The 12,123-nt window shown below is 41.0% G+C and overlaps 1 protein-coding gene across 17 annotated transcripts in view; it reads left to right on the forward strand.

Moving 5' to 3' along the window:
* The window catches only part of DMD (dystrophin), a 1,181,561-nt gene that overhangs the window by 1,097,894 nt on the left and 71,544 nt on the right, over positions 1-12,123 (forward strand). For all 17 annotated transcript variants that reach the window (XM_042035506.1, XM_042035543.1, XM_042035536.1 and 14 more), the window contains one exon: positions 4,420-4,481. In XM_042035506.1, the coding sequence (XP_041891440.1) occupies positions 4,420-4,481 (62 nt within the window). The remainder of the gene's footprint in view (positions 1-4,419; positions 4,482-12,123) is intronic.

The following is a 12,123-nucleotide window of genomic DNA, read 5'->3' on the forward strand; positions in this document are numbered from 1 at the left end:
AGTCTGTTAGGATATCATCTCTTGATTTCATGTTTCCAATGCTGTGTGTTGTTGGCTCTGCTGACAGTGATGAGAGACAAATCTCTCTGCTGTTGGCAGGAACAGAGGAGTTCACACAGGCATAGTGTGACAGAATTCCTTACATAAAAATTATCCTTGCTAATATAATATAATCATCCTTTAATGAAGTGGTCCTGTGGTTCCCAAAGGATGTATCAAGTGAAGACTATGCTTTCATCCCACTGAATTATCAGTATGTTTAGTGTGCCAGTCACACCTACGCCAAGGTGTCACCACTAGCCATTGCTGCTTGTCTTCTTTTCAGGCCTGGTTTTAATTTCCTTTCCACTTCTGCAGCTCAGGTCAGGTGAGAAAGAGGAAAATAAGCCAAATGAGTGCACATATATTTTTATTTGTTTCAGAATGCCTGTGATTTAAAAGCTAGTGATCAATTTAGTTGACCTAAATGTAGAGGCAAATTGAAAAATGTGTCCTCTGAGCATGTCCAATATTGCAAAACTGCTGGCTGTGTGTGCTGATGTCTTTTTGTGTTGGTGGTTTGTTGGAAAAGCATTTTGAGTACTTATTTCTGCGCATACTCTCGCTCTGCTTCAGCTGCTGCTCATCAAGAGGACTCAGACTATACTTTTCATGTCTTTCTGACTTGCAGGCTGTAAAGGACCTTGTTCACCAGAGTTTGAAACTCTGGCAAACACTTTGCTGCAGATCTATTAAGGATGCTACAGCATTCCCAAGTGTGGTTGAGGCTGCCTGAAACTGCTGAGCTGGCATTTCACTTCAGACTGTGCTCACAATAAGGGCATACACACAAATCCTCCCCCACCGGTCCAACCCCAGACCTCACAATTAAATGGCCTTTGAAAATGGCAAAGAGGCTTACGAAGAATAGCCTTGATGGAATCTAACCTTTCCTGGAGCTGCCCTGGTGTGTGGAATAGTTGATAATTTTCCGAGCTGAAGATGTTGAGAGGCGAACGCATTTTAGCTCGAGCGAAATATCTGCAGCCTTCTTGTGTTCTGCATGTAAAGTACCAGCAAAGTCTGCCCTGGCTCCGTACGGCCACTCAACCTCTACAGTTCCCTTCCAAGCCCTTGCTTTTTCCTGCAGGAGCACAGAGGGGTGCTGAGGGCCAGCCAGCCCACCTCTGGGGCTGGTACCAAATGGGAGCTGGGTAGTCCCTCCGAGGTGGGATCCAGCCAGGTGCAGGGCACTCTGCCCCATGGATGCTTACTGCTGGGGAGCTGGTTGGGCAAGAGTTAGGGGCTCTACTTGCCTGACGTTTATAGTCTTAGGAAAGGAATATTTCCTCTAAGTTGCAACAAAGTTTAATATTAAAGCAAAAAGGGAAATTTACCTGCCCTGAAAATTCAGTCTTTGTCACTTGCACATGGAGCAAATTAAACCATTCTTTACAAAAAATGTGTTTCCCATGATAATTAATCTTATACCATGAAAGAAAAGCATGCTGAGTAGAGGTTTGGGGTTACTGGTATTAGAAATATCTGAAACCAGTTGGAGTCCAGTGTTCCTTCAGCAAAGGAAATTTTATTTACAAGGTCTTACAAAAGCATTTGTGTATTTTCAGGTATAGTAAATGCCATAAGCTTAAACCATATACACTAAACTCACTGGTACGTGGTTAAGCCTTACCATAAAAAATAAAAATAAAAAATTCAATAAATTACTCATTGGTGTAACTTTGATTTTTGATACTAGTTTTTTCACACTAAGATGATCCTTTTGTTCTTCTGTCTCACACAAGCATGGGATATATCCATAATCCTATCTGTATTCACCTTTACCAGATATTTGATGGCTTTTAAATGTTTTCATGGGGAATCAGTTTCTTTGAAGGCTGCCAGGTTGACAGTTATGGAGTCTGAAGTGGTTTCGTTTGTCCATAGAACAATTTGGGGCTACCAAATTAATTTCATACAGAAAGGCAGGTTATTTTTGGAGGCTTCTTGTAAATGTTCACATAAATTCTTTTTCTCATTTTTTGCTATGTGATTCAGCATACAAACCATGGTATAGTTCCTGTTCAAATATCCCCCACTTCTGGGGCTATCTGCATGTGGAGAAGCAAGCCAGGGTGGCTGACCTCATGTCTGGGGAGCTATTGATCTGGGACTGATGTCAGGTGCAAACAAACTGCAGCCCCAGGTCTGCAGGTGTGAATGTTTGTTTGGGTCTGCAGCTCATTCACCTGAATCATGACCTTTCTGTCTACAAGGTTTTCTGCCATGAATACACTTCCATCTTCTTTCCCTTTGGACTGCTGTTGTGTCAGTAGAGGCTTCTGGCAGCTGAGTTTTTAGGAATGAAACTGTTTCTGTTTTTCTTCAAAAATATGCTTTATACCTGGGTATGATAAAAGGTTCTGGTGTTACATTCTCCCGGCAGAACCTGCCCATACCAAGCAGGATGGGAAATGAAGGAGCTCAGATACAGGTGGCTCAGATCCACAGGTTTTCACTTGAAGCTACCCAGTTTCTGGGAATAAAAATCCAATTAACCAACCAAGAAAATCCCCAGACCGGGAGATTTCTGAATACAATTGCAGCCACTTCCCTTTGCAGGACTCGTTTTTTAACAGAGCAAAGAACAAGACTACTTTTGCTCTTGTGGTGTCCTTCTTCCCCTTTCACCGCCTTCAGCCACTGCAGGAATTGGAAAGGGGTGGGAATGCTGAGGTTGATGAGACGGGATTTGTTTAAAAGCCTGTGCTCAACTAGGGCAGCACCATGGCAGCGTTTTTTCTTTATGCTTAGTGCTTGTGATCTCTTTCATTCTTTCTTGCAGTTACAGACCAAAATCTGGAAATATTATATATGGTAAGCTGCTGAACATACAGAGGTTACTGGGGCAGTAAAGTATTCACAGGAATCAAACAAATAGCCTGTCTTTTGTGGCCAAAATTAAATCATACTAAGAAAACCTGGCACAATTTTCTTTTTCCTTCAGTAGAGGTGGTGTTGAAGTGATTCACTGGAAGTTTTACCTCTTCTTAGCCTATAAAGGGTAAATGTGCACTTGGGAACATCAGTGCCTCAAAATGAGAACTCAAGGGCCGTTTGTTCTCTAAAACAACCTTGTCGTGTCAGTGTTCCAGCGCACAGTGGGGTACACAGGTGCTGCTGGGTGGTGGTTTGGTCTCCTGGAGCTGGAAGCTGTGTGCTCCAGGAGCTCCACAGTGCTGTGGGTCACGTCCTGCTCTTCTGCATGTATTCTCCAGAATTATGCGTGCATGTTGAAACCTGCACGTCTGCCTTTAGGTACAGAAATGGCAAATGTATTTGCTAGCAGTGGTATGCTACATGCGTGTTCCGTGTATTTTTTTTTTTTTGGAGACTTACAGTTGTCTCTTAATGCAGCTGAATTCTGTTTGAATGGGACTTTATTGGCTACAGGACAGATAAGGAGACTTTTCTTTCAAGTCTTCTATGTTAATGGAAACATAATCACATTAGCTATGCTGTCATTAAAAAACAAACTCATAGAAAGTATAACCTTAGGAGACATGAGTTCCTACTACACCTGCTAACACTTCATCCTGTTGACTTTCTCATGCTGCCTGTCCTTCGGCAACACGTTGCAAAGCTGGAGGCTGCTGGCCTCAATGCAGAGCCTCTCCAATTTACATTCTGGTCGTACTGCAGCATTTCATAACCCCGTTTTAGCTTTTCCCTGGCTTCCCAACAGCTCTGCCACCTGACAGTGCACAGGGACCTCCAGAGCGAGGGAAAGGGCCTGGGAGTCCCAGGGAACAAGAGGAGCAGCCAAGAGTCTTTGCTAGAGGAGACTGTCACTGCAGGGTGGAACACTAGCCTAAGAAGTGGTAGAAGCTGGTGGTGGATCAGGAGGCTGTTGCACAGGGATTTTAGCACAGGTGTCTGGACTGGAAGGAAGGATTAGACCTGCTGCGTTGGGTATTTCTTACCTACCACATGGGAAAGGGTTGAGAGAGCATGTAGGGGAAAGCAAGTTAAATATGGATCTCAGTGTCTGGTCAGTTTCCAGAAACTCTTTAAGAACTAAGCCCTTTCAAATGTCTGTCCTCTAGTTTGGAGCAACTGGAGAATGACCTATACAAAGCAATGAGTTCTTAAGAATTGATTGCTTGCAAATTTCTGAAAAGATTGACATATCTGAATACTTGCTGTCTTTTTAATATTAGCACTGCTTTTAATTTTATTTCATGAGCCCTTGCCTGAATAAAGTGCTCCAGGTTAGTGCCTCTTGTTGGAAGAAGACACACCTGTCACTGCTGAGCCCCCCCGGAGCAGCCCAGGCTGTGGGTACAGATCTGGCTATGTGCTCTGATGTGCAGCCTGCATCATTGCTGTGAGATGGAGAGAGAAATTCTACTTTACTAACTTTCATGTTTTGTGTTGTAGCCATGAGACGCAAACGACCTGCTGGGATCATCCCAAGATGACTGAGCTTTACCAGTCATTAGGTAAGACATCTCTACCAGATGTTTGGTGCCTTTTTTTTTTTTTTTTTTTTAATTGAATGATTTACTAAGGCAACGATTTCCAGAGGAAGCAAACCAAAATTAGGTGAAAGAGAGAGGCAGAGCTTTTACCAAGGTTCAAATTTTCTGCAAGGCAAATACATAAGGAACACATTTCAAACATGCAGTAGAAAAAAATTGTATTTCATTTAGTATGTTTGGAATGTACGCTGGGTTTATAAAGTAATTTGCGTGTATTGTTGCAAAGTCTTTACTGAAAGACTGGAACAGAAGTTAGAAAAAAATAATCCTGAATCTTTCCACTGTCTAATCTACTTTACAAAAGGCACATGAAAAAATCAAACCAAGCTGCTGTTAATGTTGACTTTTGGATGGTGGGAAGCCAATTGAAGCAATTTGCCAAACTGTGTTACCACTGCTTTATTTTTAAAGCACTTTCAATACTTAGAAGGCATAGCAGCTGTCATGATGTCATTTCGAATACCCAAATTGCATGGTTATTATGACTTCAGATGTGCCTCTCTGGTGGAGGGTTATTTTTTTTTATTTTTTAGCAGCTTTGGAATTTATTAACAGAAGCACATCTATAAGATAAAATAGGTTAATCTATGCTCTAGTGCAGGCTGCTTGGCAGGCCATTTAATAGCTAACTCTTTGATTTTAATGGTTGTGTTAATAAATAATAGAGGGTATAATAAAAATTAAGCTATTTTGCTGAAAGAAATATCAGTAAATATGCTGCATTCATAAAGGAGGTTACGTCTGTACAGCACATGTACATAAACCAGCTTGAGCGCTAGAACTGTCAAATCTAGCATTCTGTGCAGGCTTATTTGCCATGGTGAAAAATAGCTTAAATTATCACCTGCTGGACTCTAGTTTAGCTGCTGAAAACAGTCTAATTATGCCAGTGTAATCTATTTCAAGTGAATTTAGGTATCTCTATGGTGCTCTGCAGTTCAAGGCATGCTAAAAATACTTTAGAAAAGTAATATTATGAAATGAAATGACACAGTGTGAAGGTTTTTTCTTTATAGTATTAGCAGTGCGGCAGCAGTTGGTTTAAAAATTAACCAGAATGCAGCTCTGTATGCCAAAAAGGGATATAAAATGTATAGGTTCAGGCTGACCAAATGCAAAAGCAGACAGGTATTGACTTGTCATTTAATTATAACGTATTGCCCTGTCTCCTTCATATTTCTACTCTAAAAGTGAGTGGTTTAAAAGTTTCAGAACAAACGGTAATTGCACATGCAGACATCCCTTCAAACAGGTCTTCAAACAGTTGCCTGTTAATTGAACAGCACTCTGACTCCGCAGCCGCCTTTGATCCACAGATTGCGTGGTATTGCTGATACTGTTGTTGGTCAGACCTAAAGTCCTGTTGCAACTGCTTTTCTTCTGCTAGTTCCCTCTTTCAGCCAGAGTACTCTTAAATACCAAGAAGTGAAAAGGTAATAAGGGAGAAAAGTGTCCTGATAGATTCAGGTCAGCAGTCAGAAGATGTGTGACTGCCGAAGTCAGTTTGCATTTAGTTTAACTGAGGTTTATCACTGTGAGTATCACCCAAATGTCAGGAGTTTAAGATAGCCTTATTTTTTACTGCATAAAGAAGGAACATGTTCAGGCAGATTTTGTTTCTTACTTACTTGTGAACTTTCTTTTTCTCCTGCTATTTTCCTTTTCAGGAGCAAGAAATGTCCAAAAAAGCAGTCCTCTATCTGGATGGTTTTATTTCTTTTAGAGTTGAGACCAAACACTCATTAATGTGAAAGCGACACTGATTTTTGCAAAGTATGCATAATACATATTTTTATGAGTAAACTGAGGTGTTGATATATGTGTACAAAAGAGACTAGACAAGGTGACTCTTTGTCTACTGCCACATGGGTGAAGCTTTGATGAAAGTGCTACTGAATAACCTACAGAATTATTTTATTTTTGAACTGGGTGTAATCACCGTTGCCGAACTCTCACACAAACTGCATAATACAAGTATAACCCGTTTAGTCTTGAACAGAACCCTTGATGTATTTTCAGTGCTTTGCTTTGCCTCAGGTCAAAATGGTAATAATGGGATGTTTGAAGTCTTTTCAGACTGTTCAGTAATATATTATCCAAGAAGATGTTATTAAAGTAGATTTTGTATTGCATACTCATTAGATCCTATTATTTTACCCCACATTAGGATCCAAATTTCGTTTCTATTTCATATAAAGAAGCTAGTAAAGAGGTTAGTATGTATGCCTTTTTAAAAATCTGGTAGAAAGCATGAATTTGGCAACCGGGTAAATGTAAAAAAGTGAGACCAAATACATCAATGCTGTCAAGAGTTTTAATTTCCATTTTCCAACTCCTACACTTAGCCAGCATGGAATAATTGTGCTATGCGATGTAGCTCTCTATGTATGCTGGTGTATCATTGTTATGATCTGGTTTAAACTCAGAAAAGCAAAGCAAGCTAAGTCTCTGAGCATAAACCAGAAAGAACTTAGGAGGTTCAAAATGTTCCCACAAACGAGATTAAAACCAAACGAGGTTAGATGTTGTTGCCAAAAAATTTATGTATTCTATTTAATAGTAAACGAAGCAAAGAGAAGGGAAGAGAAAAGAAAGAAAGAAATGGAAAAAAGAAGTGTGGGGGAGGGGGGTTGGGGGCCAGGGAGAGGTGACAGGGGTTAGGTGGAAGCATAGCACCCATCCGAGGGTCCCAACGATGTCTCGTTGCTCCCCTCCATCTGGTCTGCTGGTGGTGAGGGTCCCCCATCGCTGCCGTGGCTGGGCCGCCACACGCTGCCACACGCTGCCACACCACCTCACCACGCACCAAAGAGTGCAGAATCCCGTGGATTAATACACGCTGTGGGCCAGGTGGGAACGCCCACGTGTCTCCCTTGCAGGGGCTGGCTTGACACTGTCCCTTGCAACACTGAGGGTCTGTTGCACCATCTCTGGTGCTCTGGTGCAGGGTCTGGGGACCCCTTTGAGGGGGGCCCCTGTGATGGGCCATGTCACCCCCTTCTGCTGTGGATAAGCTTCCCCCTCCCCGGTGAGGACCCCTCAGCTGGGCTCCTCTGCACAGGGGAGGATGGGCAGTCACTGCTCCTCTCACCACAGACTTTTCCAAGATAGCCAGAGCCTCTCCTCCCTCCACCCTTTGGTTTGAGGGTCTGTGCAAGCCTGGCAGCTGATAGCCCTGGGGCTGTGGTCTCCACCTTGGAGGTGTCAAGCTTGTGCTTTGTGAATGTCCTGAGTTTGTTACTTTATCTTATATTCATCAGCGAGCAGTGTCAGGCCTCAGTCCATTCAGGGTGTGGTAGTCTTCTCTGCAGCTTTTGTAATACAGTTTTAAAAGTCCTTCAAGAAAATGTTTAAATCATAAATTATAATATTTCAGTCTCTGACAATCATAATCTGCTGCAGGATGCTTATGTCTAATTTAAATTCTTACAAATTCCAAAAGCTTAATTTAAGTGGATGAGGTAGGTGAATCCTGGCACAAGGTAACATTTCTTACCTGCCTCTGAGATGCAAGAGACACTTTTCTAAGAAAGAAGAGTAACATTAATCTTCACATATCCAATTCACACACCTACAGATTGTTGCATTACATTTTGCTAAAATAGATTAATTTCAAGTGTGAGATATATTGGTTCATTTTTCTGTCTTTAGAGATCTGGGTATTAATAAAAATGAAGCTAAATTACTTGGGAGCATTATTTGGTCCTACTAAAAGAAGATAGCAATGTGCTGTGCACGCTTTTGCCTGATCAGGTTGTTGGTCAAGGAAGTCCTGTAACCTCTTCAATTGGGACTGCATCAGAGACAGCAGGAAGAAGCTACTGGAAGAAATTATACAATAATCTGCCTATGAAGGAAGTATCCTCAAATTCTCTTGGAGCTCATTTGCTGAAACATAGCTGGTTATTAAGAGACTTGTTAAATATTGGATTTGAAATTATATATGTGTATCAAAAAATTTCCAACTGGTGGTTATTTCTAACAGAGATTTTCTTTTAAAGATACTAAGATGCTTGTTCCTGACTCCTCTTTATTATTTAAACAATGTAGCATTTTATCAGTTTTAATCAAAAATTTACTCAAGTTGAGCAATTTTTACTCTTCTTTTAAAGTTATGGCTACTTAAAGTTACATAATCTGTCTATATTGAATGACATAATTGTTATTTAACGTTTAGTTGAAGTGGCAACAGGTAGTAGATGTTGGTACAGATTAAATAAAAAAAGGAATCATGTAAGTTAAGAACATAGAGAATAAATAAATGCTGAAATAGGAACGGTAGTAAAAACTATGATATGTGAGCTTCAAAGGATCAGAAGCTGACAGACATCCCCTGGTTTGTATTTACACCATTATGAACCACTCCTATTTTCTTCTAACTTCCTTCTGAAAGACTTCAAAGTACCAAAACTGCTCCAGCTGCTTTTCTTTCCAAAAGCAGTTCCTCTGCAGCAGATCTGCTGTTTTTACACTGCTCTTTTACATCCCCCTTACAAATTTTTTTCATCCTTCGTGATGACTCCAGGGCATCACTGAAAAGAGAATTTGTGTCGTTTCACTGTCTTGGAGACCAAGGACCTTTGCATGATGGGAGAGACAGGAAGAGCAGGAATCATAAAGTGGTCTGAGTTTGCTCAATTTTTTCAGATTATCTTCTGAGAGTGAGTATTTAATGTCAGGCAGCTTAGCTCTGAATACTAGTATTTTGCCTTTAAGCTGAAAATGACTCCAACCTTTGCTATGATGGCCCAGGGGGACTTGGCTTGTTGTGCCATACTGTTAGTGTCCCCCTCCTCCTGCCTTCCCATGTCATGTCATGTCAGTACAAGTGTCCTCAAGGTGCATTAGTGTCACCATGTACAGTAATTGCAGTAGCAGGGTGCAGTCAGACATGTTGTTTATCAATCCTAATTCTCCAAGGCAAGACAAGAGGGTGAAAACCATCCTCATCCTTGCAGACTGCAGTGCACTGGTGACAGCTCTCCATTTAATTTAGAGGGATGGGGGGCAGTTCTCTATGGATTACATGAAAGAAATGTCAGAGTTGCTTAACACAAGGTGGGAGAATGCTGGAAGGCACCTCTGAGCCTTCTCTGAGCTTTCAGCAGCAGCTGCTGTGTTGGTCTTGTGGCTGGTTTCTCTTGTGCAGCAATGTGTACTTCTAACTCCCAGTCACCAAGGCTGACTAACTTCATCCTCTTTGGTTTGTGTATGTTGATTTGTCCCTCTGAAATGCTGTTTGAAGAGACTAAACTGCCCCTGGCTGCCATTACAGTTTGTATTAGCAACTACTAAACCGTCTATTTATTATGAAGTTTTATTCATATTCAGCTAATTGTTTTCCATGTTCGTACCAGTAAGACCCACGCCTATGGCATGCATCAGTAGTTTGATTTCTACTGCAGTCCAGTGAGATGATCCATATAGCCTCTCTTTAAAGGTTGCTTATTCACTAATGTCCTTTTCAAGCCTGTTTCAGAAAATAAGATTGCTTGGGTTCAGTCAGCCTTGGACAGTAGTCAGTCTAGAGGAGGTCATCTTTCTAACTGTGATTGCATCCTGTGCAGCACACACCTGACAGACAGTAAATGTGGCTGTGGCAGAGAGGTAGAACTTACAGGGAGCAGTTAACCTGGCATCCCTTGTAAATGAAAGCACAGGTATATTAGCATGAAGGAGGCTGTTCTAGAGAGAATGAAGGGCTGTTCTGTTACAGAATAGATGACCAGTATGGGAACATTTTGCTTAAGGTAATTGCACTCTTGGTTTGCAGATGGACACCTTTTATTATTATTTTCTTAGGTTGGTTGTTATTTCTTTTAGGATTTACCAGTACGACTGCTTCTCACCCAGAGTACGTAAAAGGTTTCTGAACTTTCTGACTGCAAACTCCACTCATATCCCAGTTCCGTAATGGGATGTACCAGGTGTACATCATATAATTTCCTGAATCTTTAGGTTTGCAGGCTGAAGAAAAGACATTGCATGCTGAAACTTCCAAAGGTCATGTCAGTTGGTCTGATTACAGGGATGCTGGCACATGCTCTGGTGTTCAGCCACTGGGTCTAGATGCAATCAGTAGCATTGTGGTGCCCTGGGTACCTCCCACTTGGTAATTTGCAGAGACACTGTTGGCTTTTTCACTCAGTTGGACAGGCCTAATACAACATGCTGGGTCGTTTCATGGAGAGTGGTTAAGCTGTACATATAATAACAGTTTACTGTTATTTATTACTAAAGCAGTGTAGATGATAGCATTAATTATTGTTATAATAAAAGTCAATGGCTGAGACTCAGCTCATATTAAACAGTGTTACTTGGTTAATTTCTTTCCTTTGTGCATTTGTCTCATTTGCATTTTAAAATTACAATTCCGGAAGAGGCAATATATGTCACTGTAGGGCACATTAGAAGATTTATTTACAGGTTTTGGGCAGCAAGAGGAGCCCAGCATTCCTACCAGCTGGACAGGGAATCTCAGCTGTATTGAAACAACGTGAGCTGAAGCTTCTTGAAAAGGCAAGAGTGCCGCTAATGTCTGATGAAACATGGAAAGCTTAGTGGCTATAGAGGAATTATGGTCTAGTCAGGACTGTCCAGTAAACAGTTTTTAACAGCTGTTAGGTAGGCATTGTAATTCCCAAAACAGGTTATCCCCAGGCAGTGTATTTATGAGCACCCTATGAGCAATGTCACACATGTGGCTGAGTCAGGCTTTCAGGTTTTGAGGTATATCACTCTAGGTTCACATTTTCTGTCCTTGCACCTGAGGGTAAAAAACCTCTCAGAACTCTGTAAATCTTATCAAATGAAGGTGAGCATTTGACCTGATGACATCTAATTTCTTTAAAAGAATGAAGTTGTTAATTTGCTAAATTTTACTCATATCACCTGAAGCATGCAAGCTGCTCATTTCAGTTAGATGATGTCCAGACATTGAGATAATTGCTGTCCATAGGACCAAGTGAAATGTGTGTGTTTTGCCCTCACTAATTAAAAAAGCAATTATAATAGTATTCACAATAATGTAAACAAGACACCCCCTTTTTAAAGTAAGGAAAAAAGGTAGTTTCCGGGTAGAAAGGACTTTATGAGATGCCTTCAGATTACATTTGGATAGAGATAAATGATATGAACAACCTTTGGTGTGAGGTAGCCTGGCCCATCCCAGTGCTTTTAAACACTCAGTGAGATGAGCCTGTCATACAGGATAGGACGATATCAAATGGAACCTCACAGTCACTCAGCACGCTCAGCAGATCCAGCAGCTGCGGGGGGGGGGGTGTCAGTCTGTTTAAGACCCACCATGAAAAGCAGTTCAATTGTAACACCTTACTTAAAACCTGTTGTCTGGGTTATAGATGTGACTCCTTAAGAATAAAAACAAGTACACTCTTATGCTGAAATCTAAACCTCTTCTTAAATAGGTTATTTTAAAAAACCTGATTTTAATTTTTTTATTGCTTGTAGTTATTTTACAAGCTATTTTATGCAGTAAGTACTCAAGAATATGAGAGTATGTTTTTCCTCTTAAAATCCTACGCATGTCCCAATGTAAAATCTGAAATTTAGCAAGGGAGGATTTAAAAAAAAACCCAAATGA

The sequence above is a fragment of the Corvus kubaryi genome, unplaced genomic scaffold, assembly GCF_017639235.1.
Source record: "Corvus kubaryi isolate FWS band 111438036 unplaced genomic scaffold, C.kubaryi_AGA036_p1.0 133, whole genome shotgun sequence".
In the NCBI taxonomy this organism is placed as follows: Eukaryota; Metazoa; Chordata; class Aves; order Passeriformes; family Corvidae; genus Corvus; species Corvus kubaryi.